Raw genomic sequence first — 22,455 nt, forward strand, 5'->3', positions numbered from 1 at the left:
CGCCTCCCCCCCGCCTCGCCGCCGCCTGCCTCCTTGGTTCCGCCGCCCCGTGGCCTCCCGCTGGCGCCGGCGCTCCCGGAGCCGGCCCCGCCACCCCGCCCCGGAGCCGACGGCGCGGGGCACGCCGGCACTCGTAGTGCGCCAGCGGGGGGACGCCGGCCCGGCGGGGGGACTGCCCGGCCCGGCCCGGCCCTGCGCTGGCGGTGCCCGGCGCGGGAGGGGAGGCGCGGGGAGGTGAGCGGGGCCGGGGGGCGGTGGGGCCGGGGGCGGGGCCGGGGGGCGGCGGGGCCGGGGGGTGGTGATCCCCCGCCCCCCACCCCAGGCAGCCCCTGTGTTCCGTTGCAGATGAGCAGGGCCAGGGCGGACGAGGAGGAGTACTGGCACAGCTCCAAGTTCCGGGCCTTCACCTTCGACGATGAGGATGACGAGCTGTCACAGGTAGGGTCTGACCCCCCATGGGCAGCCCCACCCGCGCCCCATCCCTAGCCAGCGCCTCGGCCCCGCGCTTTGCTGAGGGGCTGCGCCTCCTGGGTGGGTGGGATGTTGCCTCCTGCCCTCTGAGGTGGCCGCTGAGGGCTCCTGGCTCGACCCCCACGGTAGCCAAACCGAAATCTCGTTAGGAGCGTGGGTCCTTGCCCGGGCACCAAACTGCATCTCCTGCCGGTTGAGCTGTCAGTGCCGGTGGCATTCGGGTTCCCGGGGTGAGGAATGGCTCCTGTGTCTGCTGAACACCCACTGGCGTAAAGTACCTTCTCCGAAAGAGGCAGTGGAAGCTGAAGAAGCTGTATTCACAGCTCTGAGGGGGATCGTTTCAAGGTAGTAAGAAACAGAACACACTCTGTGACACTGATGGTCTTTATACAAGCCCTTTCTTTTGTCCGTAGCTAAAGGAATCCAAACGGGCAGTGAATAGCCTTCGGGATATCGTCGATGATGATGATGACGACCTTGAGAGGGTCAGCTGGAGCGGAGAACCTGTGGGAAGTAAGTGCAGAAGTACCAAAAAAGTTATCCTGGAGACAGAGGGAGTTTAAAATTACAGCTTAGGTCGCGTTGTTTAGTTGAGGTCAGGAGTACTGCTTACTATCTAATCCTTAATCTTTAATTCCAGTCTCCTCAGGTCACATTGTGAGCCACTTGCTTTACCTGTGTGGTTCCACTGAAAAGAGAGCGAGCAGAAGCCCAAACTACATAAAGCAATGGCATGCAGACAAGTGGAGGGATCTCTCTGTGTTTCTCAATATGTAGCCCAGCTTAGAGCAGATATTTTGGAGGTTATGGCTTGATATTCATCATGCTCAACCGGCCTGCAGGATTCTAGGTGATCGTTTCCTTACGCTGCTGCCTGAAAAGGCACCATTTAAAGTTCTCTGCTTTCTCCTCACAGCACTTTAATAAGTTATTGCAAGGCTAACGGTCTGTTTACAGGTTGGCCCTTAAGCTTGAAGTTTGAAAGGGAATTGTAAGCATTAAGCAAATATGTTTCTAGTGATGATGGGAGTGAACTTGTGACCCAGACATGATGCTGTCTCCTGCACTTGGGAGTTCGTGACGCACAGAATATGTGGCACTTGCTAGCCCATATCAAGCAGTGAAAAATGACATTTGGATTACCTAGAAGACCTTCAAAGACTCTGTTCTTTTTGTCTTATGCTGTAGCTCCTCCCTCTGGTTCATACCATTTCTTTTCCTACCCAAGGTCTCTACCTATCGGCTTTTTTGCTCTATCACCCTGTCCTACCATGTGTGTGTTGTGCAGCAGCGTGAAAAGAAGGGAAAACTGTGTCTCAAACAAGCAGGAGGGAGACATATTCATTGTTGCTAGCAGCATATGCATATTGATAGCTGTTTTGTCTGTGTGAGGAGGAAAGCTATCTCAGTTTTCCGGTGTTCACGAAGGTATGCTCTTTATGCTGCTGTAATTTGAGGTAAACCAGGGATTCTCTGTCTTGTTCTGTACCTTTAGAGCAAGGGTTACGCTTTATCCTATGCAACAGCACATAAGTGTTGAGTGGTCTGTGCATTTTTTTGTATAAGCCATAATCAGCTGTACGACATTGCTGAAATCAACCATTTGTGGAGGGCAATGTGCAACTGTTTAATGAGCTGTGTTACATGAGACCTGGGATTCTGTACACTGCATCTTGTTAGTGCTGAGCATCCAAGTTATCAGCATGTGCTACTGCAGAACTGACCAGGACACGCTTGGTAACATTGCTGCTGTTAACATAAGATCATTCTTTACAGACTGGTTTTCTCTTTCTCTGTTATAAATGACCTTTGTCTCCACATAGGTATCTCCTGGTCAATCAAAGAGACAGCCTCCAGCAGCACTAGCTCGCTGGAAGGCCGAGACTCCAGCCTACAGAAGGGCTCTTCCTCCTATGCTGCTTTTCCCAAACAAGTTTCCTCCTACTCCCTAAGCAGCCTATTCAAAGGTGAGGTTCTTCTTATACAGTATGGACAAATGGCTTTTCCCTCAAGAGCCTTAAGGGGCAATTGTGTTGTGTAAACCGTTTTCTCTTAAGTGTATTGCAAAGCAGGGAAGCTCTGATCTCTCTTCAGTGTGCGAGTGTATCTCTTACTGGTCAGAAATTGAAGACTGCCTTGTGCTGACAGTATGGGAGGGAGCTTTGGAGACTATGGCTTCTTAAAAGCCAGGTTCCACAGAACAGCAAGGTAGAGCACAGCACTGTACAGCAATCTGTTTGCATGGTGGAAAAGAGCAGCCTGCAAAGGAACTGGCATGACCCATGTGGCCCTCATTTGATCTTCAGTACCATAGAGAAGACAGGTTGATTGTCCTTTATTGGGAGCTCAGCTGGCTGCTGTTGATGTTGTAGTTGGTTCAGCTTGGTAGCATAGCTGGTTATGGGGGGATCTGCACAGCAGGCCATGGGGAGGCTTACACAGCTTGCAAGAGTTCAGCTCTGTTGTCTCACAGCCAGACAGCAAAGCAGCTTTTACTTTGTCTCTTTCTCGGGGGTGGTTTTTTACTCTCAGCTTTGGTAATACAGTGATAACAAAAGGCATCCACATCGCAGCTCTGGTGAGAGAAGCTGTCCGTGCTGCCATGGACTGAGCAGTGTGTGTGCTTGAGCCTCTGCACTGCAGGTAGATGAGTGAATTTAGGCTCTCTAACCTCTCCTGGCCTCAGCAACAAGAGGGCAGATGGGGCCAGGGTGTGATATGGTTCGTGATGCCACAGACAACTTCAAAGCCTTCGACTGCAAGCTGGTGAGCCGCGGCTGTGCTGGCGTAGTGTGAATCACTGCACAGAGTGGCTTGTTCTACAGTGGCATGGCTATACCACACTGGCTTGCGGTCTAGGCTTGTGTTCCCTCTGCAAGAGATCTTGCTGGGGAAGAGACAGTCTCTCATGAGTGGTTGTTTTGATTTCAGGACGAAACAGACTTCCAAGTTTCCAGTCCCTTTCAGATGGTAAGTTTTGAATCCCTGCCTCATTTTGGGAGGGGTGCAGATTTATGTAAACCAAAGCATGTCCAAAAAAAGGAGAAGTGTCATCTTCCTTATGTAGCAGAAACTGAATCACGGGTTGCCTGAAAGTCATTCAGCAAAGAAATGAAAAGAGTTGGCCAGATGGTTTGTGGTGATCTGCTTATGGACAGCTGACAACCGTTGGGTTTAGAGCAGCTTTGTATTGCTGTTTGGTGCTTGAGTTTGGGTCTTCTACGATGAAAACCAAGCAAAGGGCTGTTTTGGAAGTGGGTGTGAATTGAGATTTTGATGTGCTATTCAGCTTTGCCTTTCCCTCTCAGCCCTCTCTGACACAGGAGTTAAAAACTATGCCCCAGAGCTGCGCAGACCGAAAGCTGAGTACAAGGTGAGCAGCTTGTGTTTGTAGTGTGTTGAGATCAGAGTACTGCCAGGAGAACTTCGACTGTGTTGGTTTCATGGAAGGTGATTAATCACTATTTCAGACAGCAGAGGGCAATGCAGGGAATAGGATAGAGAGCTGCAAAATGCAGCCTCGCAGTAATTCAGGTGTTCTCTGCTTTTGCTCAAAAATAGAGAGCCTTGCTGGGGGTCTTCGTTACTCCTGCTAACAAATGGCCCAGCAGTCTTTTGTGAAAAGGATTTCTATATGGTGCTTTGCCTGTAAACTGCTTTCACGCTGGGTCAGGTGAACTGGCATCATGTGTGCTTTCAAATTTTTTAAATCTAAAGGCTTCTAAATTTCTTGTTCATGAATCGCTGGGACAGCACAGAGGGAGCTGCACAGAGGTAGAGTTCTAGTTGGCAGGAATGTTCTCCCACATAGGCAGTGTTAGGTGTTGCAGAAACTAGTGGATTTTGGGAGTGGGTAGATTCCTCCTGCTAGGTGTGATGTTGTAGTTACATGTCCCCTGGTCCAGCCAGTAACAGGACCGAGCATGTATTCACACAGCTGCCCACATGGATTAACGCAGACAGAAACCAATGCCTTTACCAACAGACATGTAAATGCACCACACTCAAGCCTGATCCCCAGCCTCCTTTCTGGTTGACCAGGATTGAGTTCCACTAGTGGAACATATGCATGCTCTATGGGTCTCTCCAGCAGCTGGTCTTAGACAACCAGTTTGTTTTGTAGCTGAATCCCAGACCTCAGTCTCCTCTAGTTGCTGGCACCTGGACCCTTGAGTCCCTAGGGTTCATGGTCCCATTCTCCTTCATGGTAGATTGTTTGTTCTACTCACTGGCTGGTTGAGCTTGAAGTTTACTAGCTTTCACATGAACTGGGAACAGAGAGCCCACCCACACAGAAGGTAGTTAAATACAGAGTTTAGTGAGAATGTAATACAGACTGCAGTGATCTATTGCTGGGCTCAGTCAGACAGGCACACTAACTAGTCACTTGTTTACACTTGGCTGGCGCTCTGTGGCCCATTTTCCCTGTTTTCCCATGCTTGTTCCTGCCCAATTCATTTCGATCCATCCCTTTCTCTGCTTTTTGTCTTTTCCTGTAAACTGCCATAACAAGCCTCACACGTTTGCACAACCTTTTTAAAACATCCCAGGGTGCCCTTGCATCCCATACTAAGTCCTGTGCCTCTTTAGGGTTGCATGTTGTTTGGGGAAAGTTTCTTTGGTTTACTGATCTCAGGAGGGTTTTATGCAACGGATAGTGACCTAATCTGTCTCATTTGCTATTGGGGAGGAGTGGCCAAGTCAGTGTGCTCAGATTGCCCTGATTAGGTTACTGGGTTTTCTTCATCTGTCCTTGGCCATCTGATCCTCACCAGGTTGATGTGTTTATGTCGATTAGCTATTAATCACATAATCTAACAGACATCACTTCCTGAAAGCACAGCAGGAGAAATAAATGTGCCCTCTTGTGTTCCATTCTGTGCCTGCAGAGGCAGTGAAGCAGGAAAGGGAGAGGCTGTACAGCTCCTTAAAAGCAGGTAGGAGTATTGTAAGTGGGGTGGAACAAAGAAGGGAAAATTAGTGTCAGCTTTGAACTAGTGCTCTGACAGTGACAGGCTGAGGAGATGCTTCTGGGCAGAGGAACTGGAGGGAACCCTGGTGCTCAGGATGCTCTGACACTCAGCTATACGTTGACTTGAGAGGCTTGTGTGCAGTGATCCCCTAATAGGACTGGGTTAATCCTTCTTTTCATTAGATTTGGGTTTTTAATAAATCTTCAGCGAACTTAAAATTCAGTGTCCTCAGAGCTGGTTCTGGTTACTCTCTTTCTCTGGCTCTTCTCAGGCAGAAGGCTGAATTACAACTGCTGGCTCAAGTGCCTTACAGAAATTTGGCTGCCCTCTTGGGTTCTGAGTTCAGGAGCGGTTCAGGCTGCTGCCACTTTTTATCCAGTGCTTCCAGATCCTAGTGGCTGCTGGGGAAGAGCTTTGGTCATTGCAGCAGTGGTAGCGTATTACCTTAAGATGGCCTTGCCCCAGGCTTCAGTGCTCTTGTCACACTGTGCTAGTCCTGTATGACTCTCCAGGGTGGTTGCCTGAATTTGTTGTTCCTGCATAGTCTGTGCTGCTGTGGAAGGCTCACCAGCAGAAGTCTGTCTGAATTGTAACAAGAAACTGACTCCTTCCCCTCAGTTTTGGGATTGTTGGTTTTGCGTGTATTTTGTTTGTCCTTCTGAAAGCAACATTGGAGCTTTAATTTATGAGGAGGACAACCTGTGAAATGCACTGCTTATAAAGGATATGATGATGGATCTTATTGGGGCAATAGAAAGACTCTGTGTTTGCATTTGAGCCTCTATCTTCCTTTCCCACCAGCACACACAGTCTGAGGGCTCAGCATCTGCACCTGAACACTGTAGGGACACATCCTGCCAACAGCTCCCCTAGAGCAGCTGAATGATAAGTCTGAGAAGCTACACATGGGCCGTCACTCTGATCCAGCACAAGTGGGTGGAAAGCAGCTTGGGGACTGCTGATGTGATCTGGCCTCTTGGGGCTGAAGAGCTCTTTATTTTCCTTGTGGCAGGATTACAGCAGTGATTGGAGCCCTAAGGATACGGTCAGGCGAATGCAGAGGGGCAAGGTAAGGCCTTTCCACTTGCACCTGCTTGCAAGAGTCAGAGGGTGAGTGCTCCTAAACTGCTTTACACTTCCCTATGCTCCTGGCTGTTCTGGGAGTAGGGAGGGGATCCGTGTTGCCTGCAGCTCCCCGCAGGGACAGTGCCCTGCCTGTGTGCCGCTGTGCCGGGTGGCAGTGCTGGCATCACACTAGCTCAGGAGCTGCAGGAGACCTTCAGGCTTTTGTTGCATTGTTTACTTGAGTCATCACCTCAGCTAGGCTCTGACGGGAGGTATCTGTACTGCTGTGTTCCTCTGTACCCTTTGTGCTTCTTGGGGCTGGGTTTATGGAAAAAAATCCAAGGGTGTGGGGCTCTACTTCCCTTCTTGGTGGCAAATGGAGGGAGAAAGAAACAATCTTGGTTACTCTGAAATCTTCGTCTTGGCTGCCTCAGTTTGCAGTAAGCATATAGGGAGCTTGTGATTTTACTCTGCATGTGTCTCCTCAAAGGCTGAGGTGATCTAAAGGCTGAAAGAGGCCACAGTTACGGGGTAAGAAGAAGGGAGGAAGTCTTACAACTCTATTTTTCTGGTCTCCTCTGTTGAAAGGGCCCTGTAGAGTTCCTTCCTCCTGTGGTGGTTTGTGGTGCACAGGGAAGTTTTGCCTCGTTACAAGGGTGTTTGTGCTGAATGTACAATGTCTCCTGTCCTAGCCTGGGCAGTAATTCGGGCTAACTCTGCAACCCCTGTGGACAGATTCCCAGGGATGGTGCAGCATGTAGCATAGAAGTCCTCCACTGGTTGGGAGGACAGTTATTCATATTGCTGAAAGACTCATGGGGGAAGAATAAGTAGTACCTTGGGGGCTGTTTCAGCCTGCAGATTGTCTGATGTCCCTTATGCCTACTTACACGTTTTCTATCTCCAGATCTGCTCTCTAGAGAGATTTCGCTCCCTGCAGGACAAGCTGGTGCTCTTGGATGAAGCTGTGGCAGGGCACGATGGGAATGTCATTACAGCTGTGAGTCCATATAGGGCTGGGACTTTCTGGGTGACCCCACAGAGCGTGCTTATGTGAATGTAGTCAGTTGGCCACCTAATCTTGCAAGATAGGGGGTTGTTCTTTACTTCAAACCAAAAAGTTAATGGAAAGTATCAAAGCTTAAGACTGGGAAGTTCCATATTCCTGCTGGCTTTCCTGCCACCCTGGAGAATTCATGTCAGGTTAATAACAAGGAACCTGATGCTTCAGCCTTACTGATCTTTGCAGCAGCTTCTTGAAGGCTGACGTTTAATTTGCTCATTGCAGCACAGAAGATTTGAGGGGCCTCTCCAGCTTACCTGGCTTCCAAAACATCAGGCAGCAAATGGGACTGTGTCAAAGCTTCCCTCATCCAGGTCTTTTTAACCTCTCAGAACTCTCATGGAAAGGTTTTCCTTTCTAAATCTTGGTCTTGCTTATCTAAGCTCCAGTGTAGAAGCTTGGGCAGGCTTCCAGACAGCTGTGGCAAGTGTCTAGTGGGCAGTAGAATTCAGTTCAGTGCTGTAAGAGCTGTGTCTCTAGAGGCCCTTTGCAAAAGCTTCCCCAGGCCTTGACCATTTTGCTGTCTCTTAATTCTGGTGAAGACTGATCTGCTCAGCTGAGACTGCCTCTCTGTGCTCACAGGTCCTGATATTCCTGAAACGGACGCTAAGGAGAGGTAAGTGTGACTGCAGCCAGGGTTTCTATACTGTGTTTTAGTTAAGGGCAGAGCAGCTAGTTCTTTGGCAGGGTGAAAGTCACAAAGAGAGCATGTGGGATATTGCTACTTAGCTGAGCATGAAATATTTTTGCAGCAAGTGTAATATGGGAGGGGGGATGATGATGCCCACGAAGGTCCTGAGAGGTGCTTTAAGCAGTGATACGTGGTAGTGGTGATGGGGTGAATGAAAATGAACCTGTAGGGGTAATACACTGCTGTGAATTCAGCTGGCAGCCTGGTGAACGGGCTCTTCTCCTGTGCACTAGCCTCCAAGGCTGTGCTTTGAGATGGGATAAGGTTATTGAGTCCTGCCAATGGCTTGTAACTCCATGCACTGTGCTTAGCCCTCTCTGGCTTGGTAGTGCCAGCTTGCTTTACTCACCTGTATGTATCTCTCTCTCCTGTAGAGATCTTGTTTCGGGAGCTGGAGGTGCGGCAGGTGGCCTTGTGTCATCTGATCCATTTCCTCAAAGAGACGGGTGAGCAGAAGTTGCTTCTGGATCTGCTCAGGTGAGGCTCTTGCCCAGTCTTGTGGCAGGGCTGAGCGCACTGCTAGGAACCTGTCTCCAAGTTAATGCTTCCTCATTCTGTTTTGCAGGTTCCTAGACAGGACTGAGGAAGTTGCTGTGAGTATTTCCAGGAGCAGAAGCTCCCTTTCCTCAGTTAAGAGGGAGTGTGGTGGGCCGGGGGAGGCTGGTTGCAGGATGTCTGGTAGTCAGGCAAGAGCCTGGCATCCCCGTTTTGCCCTCTGAAGTCCTATATCTCCCAAATCCATGAGAACAGACTGTGCTTCTTTTCCCTCCCCCTCCAGCTGTCCCAGTACCGGGAGCATCTGAACATCCAGGATGTAGAAAAAAGGAGGGAATTTCTGAAAGGCTGCATTGGGTAAGAAAAAACGCAAGAGGGTGGGAGGGATGCGGGTGCTTCACAGAAGGTGGTAGTAAAGAAAATTAGACGTCTGTCCCAGTGACACAGCTTCTGTAGTTTGAAAGCTGATGCTAGTTTTGCCTCAGTGGGAGTAGGTTGTTGTGGACACAATGCAGACTTTGGAAGGATTTGTGGTGATGACTAGTCCAGCAGCTTTTGCGGCTTTCTTGGGGGCAAAGATGTTTTAGGGACCTTCTGATCATTGACCCTTCAGGTTGTGAAGGATGAAAGCTTGGGTGCCTGAGCACTTGAGGGAATTGGTAGCATCAGCTTTAGATTGTTCTGTAAGAGGTGCCACATAATTTTTCCTTCTCTGGAGCCTGTCTAGGACTCTAGAGGGTCAGTTGAAGAGGGCAGTGGGGCAGGAGCATGAGTACCTACTAGCCACTCAGGCTGGGGAGAATGGGAGGAGTTCCCCATATCTCTGTGGGGAGCATGTTTGGTAGAGAAGAGCATCCTTCGAAGTGTTCTGCATTAAGAGCTGCTGACAGTGTCTCTTTCCTCCACGTCTGGCCAGGCTGCCATTTTCAGCTGAGGATACCTCCCACATCCAAGACCATTATACCTTGTTGGAGCGACAGATCATCATTGAGGTATGAAATCTTCCCTGCTGGTCAGGAGGTGACTGGGACTGGCTGTGAGATCTCTACCTGTCCCTAACTTGTACCACTTTGGATCTAACCAGCTGGTCCTGGCTAGTGTAGTTTAACTGCTGTCCAAGCTGCCGTGCCAGGCACACCTGATGAATACCAGACCTGAGACTTCATGGCATGTTGAGGTTGTGCTTGTGCATTGCTATTGCAACACTTTCCCCAGGTCTGTACCCTGCAGCTAGGTCAGGCAGTTGCCCTGGCTCATGTTTACCCTCTCTGTCTTCCTCCTTTCACAGGCCAATGATCGGCACTTGGAAATGGCTGGGCAGTCTGAGATATTTCGGAAATATCCTCGCAAGGCTTCAATTCTCAACATGCCACTAGTGACCACCCTCTTCTATTCCTGTTTCTACCACTATACAGAGGCTGAGGTGAGGAGGATCTGGGAGAAGAGTTACATCTCATCCCTGTAGTCCTCAATGTGTGGGGTGGTTGAGATGGAGCATGTTAAGGAAAGAAGGGGTATGAGGTCCTATTTCATCCCTCAGAGAGACCTGGAGGAACTCAGCTCCCCTTGTCTGTCTGGCACAAGTTCGGAGTTTTCTTTTGTGCTCTAAGGTGGGACATTCAACATGGGACAGCCTGTCAGGGAGTTGCTTCCTAGAAATCACTTGTATCGCTATGGCCCTTAATCCCGTGAGGCTGAGGTGCGCAATACTGGTCTTGGAAGTGCTGTAGTAGGTGCACTAGGTTGAGGATGTAGAAGAAACCAAACCAGAGAGCTCATGAGGTGGGGTAGTTGCTCTCTTCTGCCAGCTGTTTCCTCCTGTGGCACTGACATGAGCAGAAAGCGGTAAAAACATGGGGAGATACACCCTGTGCAAGGCAAATGGCAAATACCTTACAAGTGGTGTCTGAACCTGTCCTGCAGCCTGCCCTGCTGAGTTTGTACTGACCCGTCTGCTCTCTCTAGGGAACGTTCAGCAGCCCGACCAACCTGAAGAAAACATTTAAGGTGTGTGTGTCTCCTGTCATTGTGGCAGCCCTAGTGGAAAATGTGGGCAGCCAAGTTGTACTTAGCGAGGGGGCTGGGTACCAAGAGTTCAAGGGGCTCAGCCCTGAGATGGGGAGGGGGGCATGGCATCCTCCTCGAGCAGAGCCATTCTGGAGGCTCAGAGAGGCAAGTGCGAGCTATGTGGAGGCTTTCACTGGGTGCACCCTGGCTGCAGCAGCACTTGCAGATCCCCCACCTCCTGCTCTCTGCAGTGCTGGTCCTGACCTTAGACAGCATCTCACCTCCTTGCTTAGCTGTTGGTGTGGGTCTTGACAGGGCTGGGGGCGGATGCCGTTCCTGTCCAACCCATGCAGGCCTTCTCAGCTGTGCTGGTGCTCTGAGCGTAGCTTTCTGCCTTGCAGATTCCCGATAAGCAGTATGTGCTGACTGCCCTGGCTGCCCGTGCCAAGCTGCGAGCCTGGGATGATGTGGATGCCCTCTTTACCACCAAGGTGAGCTGCGGAAAGCCTTGCTGGGGACTCAGTGCCAAGTACTGATATCTACTGCTGATAGCTGGGTTGTTCTGGAGTTGCTGGACAGACTGGTTTTATTTCAGCAGGGCCCAACACCTCTGCTGCAGCGTGTTGCAGTACGTTCCTCCTCTCCCTGCGTAAGACCTCTGCTGAGCCTGGCTTGGCTGCAGCAGCAAGGTCAGAGAAGGGGACTACCTTTGTGCTCTGTAACCAAAGGGTTTGTAGCCAAGCTACATAGCCACTGCATGAAGGGCTCTGCCAGTGGTGCACGTGGTGGCTGGTGACATATGTTGCTGACACCGAGGGGGAAAACGTGTTCTTGTGGCTGGAGGGGTTGCCCTTTAGGATTAACATAGGGTTTGGCTCTCCTTTCAGAACTGGCTGGGCTACACCAAGAAGAAAGCACCTATTGGCTTCCATCGGGTGGTGGAGATCTTGCAGAGGAACAATGCTCCTGTGCAGGTGAGCAAGGAGCTGCCGGTTATGTCGTCCTCCTCTTTGTTGGGATTTGATGTGGGAATGGTTCCCTAAGCTTCCTAGCTGGGAGCAGGAGAACAGCTTGCCAAGCTGCTGGCTCTGCCAGGTGGGTGCAGCATCAACAGGAACTGTGCATGGTAGTGAGGGCTGGGTCCTAGGTCTCGCTGCAAGAGGGACAGCAGGCCTAGAGTTGTCTGGGAGGTCTCTCAGTGCATTGCCACCTGTGTTTGCTGCATTAACTTCTCTTACGCTTAACCTGGCTGGCAACTGTTAACCTGATCCATAGGAGTGAGGTAGCCTAAGACTCTGACCTTTGTGAGCAAAGCTTTACTGCCTCTGGGCTCCTGAGCAGTCTTGTCCTAGTCACTTGTTGCCTTAGGAAGGAAGGGGTCAAGTCTGTGTGAGCAGCAACCTTGAAAGGTTTTGTGACTAGGGTGAGGGAACGAGTCAGGAGGTACCCGCAGAAGGGAGCTGAGACACTCTTCCTTCTCACAGGTTCTACAGGAGTATGTGCGCCTGGTGGAGGATGTGGAGACGCGGTTGAACCTCGCCACCAAATACAAGTGCCATGATGTTGTCATTGAGGTAGGTTCCTGGTGTGTGTGTCAAGAGATGGGACAAGAGCCTGCTTTTTCTCCCTAGCTTTCCTGTGCTCTGCCATGTGCTGCTGCTGCTATGTGCCTGTTGGGGTTTTTTTTATTCCTGTGGCCTGGGAGCAGTGATATGGTTCCCAGTGGAAACCAAGTGAGCTAGGAGAGTGGCTCCTAGCATTTGTGCTGTGGAATTGTGCTGTGGTGGGAACTTGAGGGGGGACTGAAGAGTTGCCCTGCTCGTCTGCAGGCAACGCACCATCTAACTGCAGAAGTGTCCTTGAAGAGTGTCCAGCTGAGTGCTGGTTTTGCTGTTTGTCTAGACATACAGGGATTTAAAGGACCGCATCCAGCTGACAGCATATAAATGCAAGGTGGAACGAGGCTCTGCAGAAGAGGAGAAGATAAACAGTGTTCTCAACAACACAGTAAGAAACACCTACTTTTTCTTCCGGAATCTCATCAGAAACGGCTGTAGGTTAGGTGTCAGGGCATGGCTGTCCAACATACTTTTTGTCCTTGCTGGGAAGCTAATCTTACATTTGGAGTTGCATTCAGTGTAGGAACAAAGGTTGAAACTGATAGAAACGGCACCCTCTGGCCGTGGTTGTCCTTGTCAAGGATTGGGACTTGACAGCTTGGCCCCTGAGGGATCTGTGTCCAGCACTGATATTAGTCATGTCTCGTTCTTCCTTCTAGCAAATCCGATGGAAAAACTGAGCACCTGTGAAGCAGCCTGCTTGGCCGTTGCCTTGCCAGTGAAAGAGGAAACTGCAAAACCCAGTCCGGTGCCAAGAGAGCAACTCTGTTACTACTCATTGCATGATCAACGTTTGTCAGTGACAGTGGGTGCCCGTGGTTTGTGGGACAGTGGCATTCAGGCTGGGTGAAGGCAACTGTTCCAATGTAGCCAGTGAAACCATGGTACTGATCCAGCAGGGTTGATTCTTTTTGGAATCTGATTCTCTTTAACTTGGCTCACTTTTGTTTGTGGAGGGAAGTTGCTGGGCACAGCAAGGTTACGTTTGCTCTGGGTAGTGCCTGGGCTTATTCTTGCAAGAGGAACAGGTCAGTCACGTTTGTGGGTCTCATCACCAGACAGTGCTGACCAGTTCCTTTAACACTCAAGCTGGCTTGAGCATCACCAGTCATGGCTGTGGCTGGAGTAAAGCCTACTGGACTATGTTCTCTCAGCATTGAAGAGCGTGTTGGGGGAAAGGAAAGGACCAGCTCCACCTTAAAACTTCCTTTCTTTTTTTTAAATTTTTTTTTATTTTGTGTTGGTTTGTTCTGGCTCACCCTAGGAAAAGTGTTGTACGCACTCCTGCAGAGAGCCAGGACAGCAGCCTCTGCCAGTATCCTTGTGCTGGCACTCTGCAGCTCTTGGAAGATCCTGTTATCAGGGAAGAACATGCACCTAGTGTGGAGCTGGTCAGAGCCTTGCTGGGCTGGATGGAGCGCAAAGAGAGACCCCTCTCAGCTGGCACAAACCTGCTGGCCCCAGCAGCTCTTTTCTCCGGGAGTGTTATGCCAGGAAGGATGAATTGCACTTTCTTAGAAACACAACTCCTCAGGCAACTGCTGGCTTCATCCTTCCAGACCTCACTTCAATTCCTTAAATAAAGCTGTCTCTTTCTCCTTGGGCTGTTTATTTCCTTCCCACACAGAGCACTTTTTCACCCTGTGTGCTCATCCTGAGCAATTTATCACACCTCTGACAACGTGAGTATGCAGGGTGTTTTCTCACGTCCTGAAAAGCACAGTGTGTGTCACCATGGTGTGGCTTTGCTTGCAGTGGTACCTTATTTCACACCTTCAATGCCATCAGCACAAGTGAATTAATTTTAATGTTGTAGGAGAGTTTGCTGCCACAGGGGCTGGTCACACAAAGGTGAAGGTTATGTGTAGCAATGTACCAGCCTGAGGGCAGTGTTCCAACCTCCTTACTGCGCTGTGTGCTTTCAGGGGGTTTTTTTGTTGGTGTTTGGGGTTTTTTTTCCTCACAGAATCATTTAGGTTAGAAGACGCCTCTTGATCTAGTCCAATCCTGCTCAAGCAGGGTCACCTGGAACAGGCAGACCAGGACTGTGTCTATTTGGGTTTTCAGTATCTCCACAGCTGGAGACAACCCAGCTTCTCTGGGCAACCTGTTCCTGAATTTGACCACCCTCACAGCAAAAAGGTGTTTCCTTGACTTCAGATGGCCTCTCGCATTTCGGTTTGTGCCCACTGCCTCTTGGTGTCACTGGGTACCACTGAAAAGAGTCTGGGTTCCCCCTTCTTCATTCCTGCTCACATTAGTACTTGCACACGTTAGTTAAGATTCCCCTCTGAGCCTTCTCCAAGTTGAACAGTCCTAGCTCTCGGCCTTTCCTCATATGAGAGATGCTCCAGTCCCTTGGTTATCTTGGTGGCCCCTTGCTGGACTCTCCCCAGTATGTCCATGCCTCTTTTTGTACTGAGGAGCCCAGAACTGGACCCAGCATGCTGGGTTTAGGCAGGAAGGATCACCTTCCCTAACCTGCTGGTAGCATTCATCCCAAGGCAACCCAGGGTGCTGTTGGCTAGGGTAAGGTTTGCTGCCAGGCTTTCCCACGCATTCCAGGCCAGGCCATCGCTTGGTTGGACTTTACATTGGGGAGCAGCAGGAGAAGCTGAACGTATCCTTGGAGTAATGTGGTGAAGCCACAAAACAGATCTTCATGCCTGTATTCTCCAGGCATGGATCCTCGCGTGGTATGACCAGTGCTACAGATGGTTAAGGGGATGTATAAGTCCAGCAGCAGGGGAGCCGTGAGCTGGCTGTGCCTGCTGATCCCCTGAGCTCGGTGTGCAGTTTGCAGGATGCCATCCTTCTGACCTGTGGGTATTGCCACTGCCAGCGTCCCAAGCAAAGCAGGACTACTTGTAACATGAAATGCTGATGTGCCACATGGGATGGAGTTGTTGATTTGGTTGTTCCTCACACCCCAATTCTAGAAGCTGGGTACCAGCTTTGTGAGCATCTTTCAGAGCACCAGGATACCGTGGCTGGTGTATCTGATTACACGTGGTGCATCAGGGAGTGTTTGTCCATAAGGCAGCATTTGGCAGCCCCAACAGTTACTCAAGGGTTCCTCCGAGGCCACAGCTCACAGGCTGTCCTTGACTACTTGTGTGGGCAGGAAAAGGAAGATTTCCAGGGCAATGTGTCCTATGGCTGGGGAGGGTGTGGTTTGTGTAAGTAGTAAATCTAAAGTTACTGTAGAGATGGTGGGTTTGGTTGGATTTTTTTTATTAACAATGTGGCAAGCACTGGCCAGCTGATGCGGATGATTTTGGGACAGCCCCAGTGGGATATAGGTTTCCGCTTTAATACCTGTCTCAGCCCCTGTGTGCTTTTGGTATGTCTCTGCTTTTAAGCAGCACAGTCCAGCTGATGAAGTAGGTCATGGATAGAATTTATATGAAGGTAGCAAAATGCTGCTTTTTTTTTTTTTTTTTTTTAATGCTGCTTTTGAAATTCAACCCATCTGCCTCCACTGGAGAAGCCAAACGCATTCTGGTTGAGAGTATCTTTTCCCCATGGACATGTGTGGGCAGGAGCTGGCATAGAGACATGTTCAACCCCTGCCCTCTTAGTTTTTTCATGCTAACCTAACTGCTGGCTCTCAGGGTGGCACAGCTGTACCCAGAAGAAAAAAAGACTGCTTCGGTGAAGGTGCTCCTCCCCCATGACTGACTTCTGCTTTCTTTGTGCTCCAGGGGATGTTGCAGTGGCTCTGGAAAAGCCCACGCTCCCAGCTTCCCTGGGTGAAAGTGCCTGGTCAGTGGTGACTGAGACTCCAGATTGTTAAATATTCACCTAACAGAGAAAACGTTTCCCCAGATGAGTGATAGTGCTGAAACGGAGATGTCCCTCTCCTTGTTTTGTGGCTGCAGGGTCAGTTGTGGCAGATGAGCTTCTTGCTGGGCTCTGCACGCCCAGCCAGAGAAGCGATCAGCCTGCAGCATTACAGCAACTGTTTGCATACAAACCGTCAACTGCCCCGTAAACTTCTATACAAAAGAAGACAAGCAGGGAGAATGGTCCTCCAGGGAGATGCTTGAAACAATAAAATCCTCTTTTGAATCATCTCAGGGCAGAGAGAAAGCAGGGATTATTAAATGGCTTTTTATAGATCTTGAGAACTAGCCAGATCCCAAGGCTTGGCTGTTTCAGCTAAAGGCTTAAAATTAGCCTGCGTGAACTGGGGTCAGGCAGCTGAGGCACCTGAGCTCTCCGCATGTTTATTCTTGGGAGAGAGGCTGCCTGCGCTGTGTCACTGTGCTGCTGCCTTTTGCCATGTAGGGACAGTGACGGGCAGCAGCCAAAGTCTGTCCATGCCACTTTGGGCAGGCAGCCGGTGGTCCCAGCCTGGGGGTGGTGCTTTGTGTTCCACCTGCATGGGGCAGAGCACAGGTAACCGCACTGCCGGTGCCCAGAGGTGCTGGTCAGTCACCTGTGCTGATTCTGTGGGCTCTTGAGTCCCTTTCTCCTTGCTTATCACAGCAGATCTGCAGAAACAGGGACTCACGTGTTTTTATGACCACACTCAGCTGGTGGCCTGGGCAGGCACTGTGTTCTTCTGCCTCCCATTGCATGTGCTGTCCATCTGCTTGGTTGTTCAGTGTGTCATCCAGAAACAGAAACGCTGTGCTGTGCATGGCCTCATTATTGCTATCCCTATCCCCAGGTAAAACAGACCATGTCATTTCAGAGCCTGGACGTGCTGCCCTCATTTGGGACCTCATGGGGCAAGCACGGCACAGGTGCTCTGGCCGAGCCGGCACCATGCAGGAGCACAGCTCCTGTTGCCTCTCAGAATTTTATTGTGAAACATCATTGCAAACCTTATCATGCTTGGTCTGGTTGCTTCCCCACATCCCCTGCTGCTGGAGTCAGGGAAGCACTTTAGAGTTTCAGCTTCCTGTTTGTCTGGAGGTAGTTGCAGACTTTGTGCTGACAAACCTGAAAACACAACCAAAAGGAATCAAGGGAGCTCCAGATCAAACGTGATGACCCTGCTCCCACCAGGGCCTCGGGTTGCTGCTGCAAAATAACCTGTTGTGAGGTAGCGCAGGAAACAAGGTGCAAAGAGGCAGCCTGCAGCCTCCATGGTCAAAAAAGCAAATCCAGTGCATTGTGTTTTATGTTTAGCTGCTGCTGTAGCTCCCCCGAGGGCTCTGAGTTGCAGGGGTATGACCTGTCCCCCCTGCTTCTGACCCCTGGGGGTGCCCAGTCCCTGTGGTCAGGCTAGTCCTGGCCACTGAGGTGACTAGTGCAGGGCCAAGCGTTACGCTGCTCTTCATGATACGGGAGAGGCCGCTTACTAGTAAAAGGTTTGCAAGTCCTGCAAAGGGTAACTGCTTCCCCTTCCTTACCAGCTAAATCTGGTTTCTCCCCCATCTGCTAAACCTGGGTGATACAGGCTGTGGGTTGCAGGGCTGAGGGATGGGAGGGCAGACAGGTGGTGGGGATCCAGCTGGAGAGAGGAGGGGAGATGAGAATATCTCTTCACACCTGTACGAAGAATTGACATTTGATTGTCTTTGTTCTGCAGGAAAAATAAGAGTCAATGCTGAATGGCTGGTGGCCATTTTCTGCACAGCCCTGAACAGCAGCACGTGGCGGAGCCCGCCTCACCAGAAAGCACTGAAATTACTCAGTGACCTCTCTTTTCCTGAATGCTACCTCATCTGCACAGAGCAGAAAACTTCCTACCCATGGTTTGTGTGCAAGAGTTTTGTCAGCAAAGATTTTGCCTCTTCTGTGACTCAAGGAGTAAGAAAAGGACTGAATGCTGAAATTACTGCTTGTTCGGGCTTCCTCTTTGCTCTGAAGCTTGCCTCATCCCACAGCTGAATCATGAGCTGTCTTGGTGGGTTGGAAGCTGCTGAATTGTGTTGTTGCCCTTAGGGCCACATACCTGCCAGGGAAGATGGCCTTAGATGATGTATCAGCAGTAAAAGACCTGGACTATCATTTCCAAGTTATTTTGTTCCTAGTTCCTGTTTGGTTATTCATCAGGGTTGTCTGAAGCTACTGATCAGGACTGGGGCATTGAAAAAAAAAAATCCTGTGGGAATATCTAGAGAGGACAGCTCAGGTAATGAACTTACAGTAGTTCATGGACTGGAATACTGAGGATGTTAAGTCAGGGGAACATTGCTTGAGGGAAAGGACTCCTGCTTGTGCGAGACTGTCCTAGAGCCATTAGGCTCAGTTTTGCTCTGCATGGCAGAGTAATGCCTGGAACACTGTAGATTCGAGTCTCTCAGTCTGATAGTTTCTCAAAGATGCAAGAGACTTGTAGACAGACATTGAAGAAAACCATCATTTGTTTAAATTATTAGCAAGCTGCTTCAGGCTGTTATTGCCCAAAAATGTTTCCACTTGTTTTCTCTTCCCAGAAGCTTCCCCTGATTTGACCTGACAGCAGCACAACTGAGAGAGCCAGCTGCTAGGAAAGAGTGAGCTTGTCTGGTACCATCTACTATACCAGGCATCCTTTGGAGACTGACCTACAAAGCAACGTAGGCTGATCAGCACCAAGTCATCTCTTACTTCAGCTGTAGTGGAGCCTGGCGTGATGCTGGATGACAAGTCTCCATTCTCTACAGCTGCTTCCACCATTTTCTCGGAAATCCCAGAGGACACTGCTGACTATGATTCTAAATCCTTCTAAACTCTAATAAAGCTCACGGCAGAACACTTTGCCAAGATCTCATCCCAGACCCCTCACAGGACTGAGGGGTACAAAAATTAGCACTGTTCGCTCTTGGACTCTTTAGAATATTCCAGCCAATAACCCTGTGTGCACATTTGCTTGTACAAGTTTCACTCTTAGACTGCTCAGCAAACTTGCTTCCTGCTGGCTGCCTGAGTCTTGCTTTATTTTGGTCTGAATTTGCATATTGCGTAGTTATCTCGGCCTACGAACTGCTTTGGTTTCACTGGTTTTCAATAGAAAACTGAATTACAAAACCAAATTACAGTTCTTATGTAGTGGCTACAGCTTTGGTGTAAATAACTAAACAGGACTGGGCCCAGTCATCTTTTTTTTTACTTCCATGGGGAATCTTGAGGAAACTGTTGATGCCAGACAAAATAGTAATGATTTAGTATTTGGTCAGGAGCCCTTTTTCTGTTGAGCCAGGCTTTAATCAGCACTTACTCATACTTCCTTGCTGGTGTTAATACAGCCCACCACCACGATCACAGACAACGTGCTACTTCTTTCAAGGAAAAAGGAGGTAACTGAATATTGTCTCCAAATCCACTAGTTCAGCTGACACTGTCCTGTTACACTTCCTGCCATCATCTATCAAGTGTTTCACTACTGTTTACTATGATAAACCACTGCCTGGTTTTGCTTCACAGGAAATAATTTCTGCGGTGAGACCAGGGATTAATAGTGCATGTTGTAACTAGGCCCCTCACCTAATTACGATCGCCAACAGCAGCTGGCACCACACCTGTATACCAGTTATTGTATATGCCATTTATCCTACATCTGGGCTTTACAGTCTGCCCGGTCTGCAGGCACAAAAGCCTGGGAGAAATCTATTCATGTGAGCTGCCAGGAAATTGTTATCAATCACTGGTCATCAAAATACATCTGTGATTGGTTTTTGGTCTTTTTAATCAACTGTGAAGCAGAAGTGAAAGACAGGCAGTGGTAGAGTCTGATTTATAGCTTCTGTTTCACTTCGTTCCTGGAAGCAAATGAAGGACTTGCGTAAAAGAGCCAGTGTGGGGATGTGTTTGCTGTCATAAAATGGCTAATTTGTATAACTGGGAGAAGGCGGAACCATACCTACCTGGGCAAACTGCGAGGTTATATTCTGTGGTCCCTGCTGGGCTTCTTACAAAGGTGGAAGTGCAGCGTGAGTCTGTAATCCTGCCTCTGGGTGCCCTGTGATACAGGGAGAGCATCTGCTTCTACCCCAGTCTGGGCTCATTGCAAAGGAGGAACTGTAGTATAGGGCTCCAGTCCTGCTTCTCAGATAAACTGTGAGAAAGTGAAGATATCTGCTTTCCTTCCTGATCAGAACTTTCACTCCAGGAAGAGACCCATGTCTCTGTACAGGAGGGCAATGGATCTGTTGAAGAGGCTCCTCAATGCCCAGCCGCTTTCTCACGTGTCTTGAAATCTGAAATACAAGACAAAATACCAGATTTTCTCATTTCACGGGGCAACAGCTAATACCATTCATTCTGTGTCAGAGCAGCAGGAAGAAGAACTGAATTTTAGAATTTTAGAATGGTTTCACACTTGAAGTTGTAACTCCAGAGGGATTTGAACCCATGAGCCCCGTGTGACATTGTAAAAGCAGAGCAGACCACTCATTGTCCAGATTTACTGTGGGGGATGGCATCACATCTGATCTTTTAATGGCGCAAATAGCTCTGTTTTCCTCTTTGCAATTACAGAACAAACAAGTTATGGGTGAATGAGCTGGAGTCTGCTCTGTCTAATACAAAAATATTGCTGTTTGCTAAGTGATATTGTCAACAACAGTCTATACATAGAAGAAGTGTAAAAACTAATTAAACCAGTAAGCCACATTGCTCATTAAGAAATTGATGGGTGACTGGCTGTCTGAGCCAGCTGGACCTGGAACTGTTAGTGAACAGTGCCTTGCCATTATTTTTGAAGTCACTTCTGAGAATGTGACCTTCTGATTTGACTGAAGCTTTGAAATACAATTCACAAGGTTTTACTAATCTTTCATAGAATCATAGAATTGTTTAGGTTGGAAAAGACCTTTAAGATCACAGCATTTGCTCAAAACCTTCCCCCAGCTTTGGCTTGACTCTGAAGAGCAATACCCTACCTACTTTGTGTGATATCAAAAGTGCACCGGACTAGTATCTTCAGCTGGTTTGGTATTTAAAATACCAGTAAGTGGAATTAAAACCAGCAGTAACTTCACTTGTCCATGCTGTGTAGCTTCCACATAATTCACTGTGTAGTTCTCTGCCGAACTGCCATTACCCCTAAATGCAAAAACTTTCTGTCTCACTGAGCTGATGCTATCACTTTTTTTTCTATAGTAACTATCTCGGTTTTGACTGGGCACAGCCTTCCATTGATATTTCTTGTTGGGAAGCTGATGGACCCAGGACTGTGGCCTTAACTTTGCACCTGCTCTAGTACACACTTCCTGAAAGACTCAAAGGGCCACATCCTGCTCAGAGCTCTCCATGCTTGGATTCCATCAGAGTAAAGCTCTCCAAAACACAAGTAACTAGCAGGATAGGGCATGATCTTCAAGAACATCTAGGTTCCACTGAAGTCTGTGAGATGTTCCCAATTCACTTGCAAGCTTTGGAAAACATTACAGAGACAGTGTCATTTCCAAGCTTGCTGCAGTATGCTGGCCATCACTTATCCTAGCTCTGAGGAATTTTGGTTTCTACAGGAGGAAGAATGGGTTACAGTTGATATCTCTAACTTGTGGCTTAGCGTTTCTCAGCAGTTAAACGACCGCCATACAGAATCCCTATGTCCCAATGTGAGGGTGAGGCTTACAAAGCCTATAAAATTCTTGCCATCTTCGGTAAGTGCAAATGACTGTAAAGGCTGTACCTGGCAGTGCTCTGGAATGGCTGCTGTCTCAAAAACTAAGTGTTGCAATTTGATGCCTTCTCTTCCAACCAGCAGGCAAAGTTGTGGCACTAGTCAATGTTTTCGGTGGCATATTTCATTTCAAGCAAACAGTTAAGATTGTGCAACCAGAGAGAACTGCGGTGAAATTGCTTTTCGTTGCTCCAGAATAAAACAAACAGCATTCATACTCTAGTCATTGAAGCATAAAGATTTTTCTCTCTTCCTGGTTATTTGAACTTCTACCTTGTGTCCTCTAGGGAAAGCAATTTTAAATTATGATTCAAACTAAACAGCTCAGCTCCGTAAATAGCAGACCCGAGTCCCTCTGTGGTTTCCATTAGGGAGGGGAAGGAGAGCAATGAAATTTAACTTGCTTATTTTCTGAACTTTCAGGAAGCTTTGGAAGGCCTGACTGTAGCCCTGAACGTCAGTCTAGTTAGCTTAACCATCTTTGTTAAAGAAAAGATGTAGGTTTG

At 49.0% G+C, this 22,455-nt stretch overlaps 2 protein-coding genes across 3 annotated transcripts; both read left to right on the forward strand.

The window, feature by feature from the left end:
• The first annotated feature begins 5 nt into the window (after positions 1-5).
• On the forward strand, positions 6-13,982 carry VIPAS39 (VPS33B interacting protein, apical-basolateral polarity regulator, spe-39 homolog). 2 transcript variants are annotated; one of them, XM_055794010.1, is made up of 20 exons: positions 6-136; positions 346-438; positions 885-984; positions 2,295-2,438; positions 3,403-3,441; positions 3,780-3,844; positions 6,457-6,513; positions 7,417-7,509; positions 8,155-8,188; positions 8,638-8,740; positions 8,829-8,856; positions 9,042-9,115; positions 9,675-9,750; positions 10,047-10,181; positions 10,724-10,765; positions 11,167-11,256; positions 11,653-11,739; positions 12,250-12,339; positions 12,668-12,772; positions 13,044-13,982. In XM_055794010.1, exons 2-20 carry the CDS (start codon positions 346-348, stop codon positions 13,062-13,064), a joined length of 1,476 nt encoding a protein of 491 aa, XP_055649985.1. In that variant the 5' UTR covers positions 6-136; the 3' UTR covers positions 13,065-13,982. The 2 variants fall into 2 exon arrangements, with proteins under 2 accessions (XP_055649985.1, XP_055649986.1); XM_055794011.1 differs by having other exon boundaries at positions 112-234.
• Positions 13,983-16,769: 2,787 nt separating this feature from the next.
• On the forward strand, positions 16,770-22,286 carry NOXRED1 (NADP dependent oxidoreductase domain containing 1). Its single transcript, XM_055793755.1, is given in 5 exon segments — positions 16,770-16,785; positions 16,852-17,059; positions 17,619-17,725; positions 17,816-18,147; positions 18,818-22,286. Coding segments are annotated over 5 exon segments (897 nt in total). The 3' UTR covers positions 19,052-22,286.
• The last annotated feature ends 169 nt before the right edge of the window (positions 22,287-22,455 follow it).

Source organism: Falco peregrinus, chromosome 1 (assembly GCF_023634155.1).
Source record: "Falco peregrinus isolate bFalPer1 chromosome 1, bFalPer1.pri, whole genome shotgun sequence".
Classification (NCBI taxonomy): domain Eukaryota; kingdom Metazoa; phylum Chordata; class Aves; order Falconiformes; family Falconidae; genus Falco; species Falco peregrinus.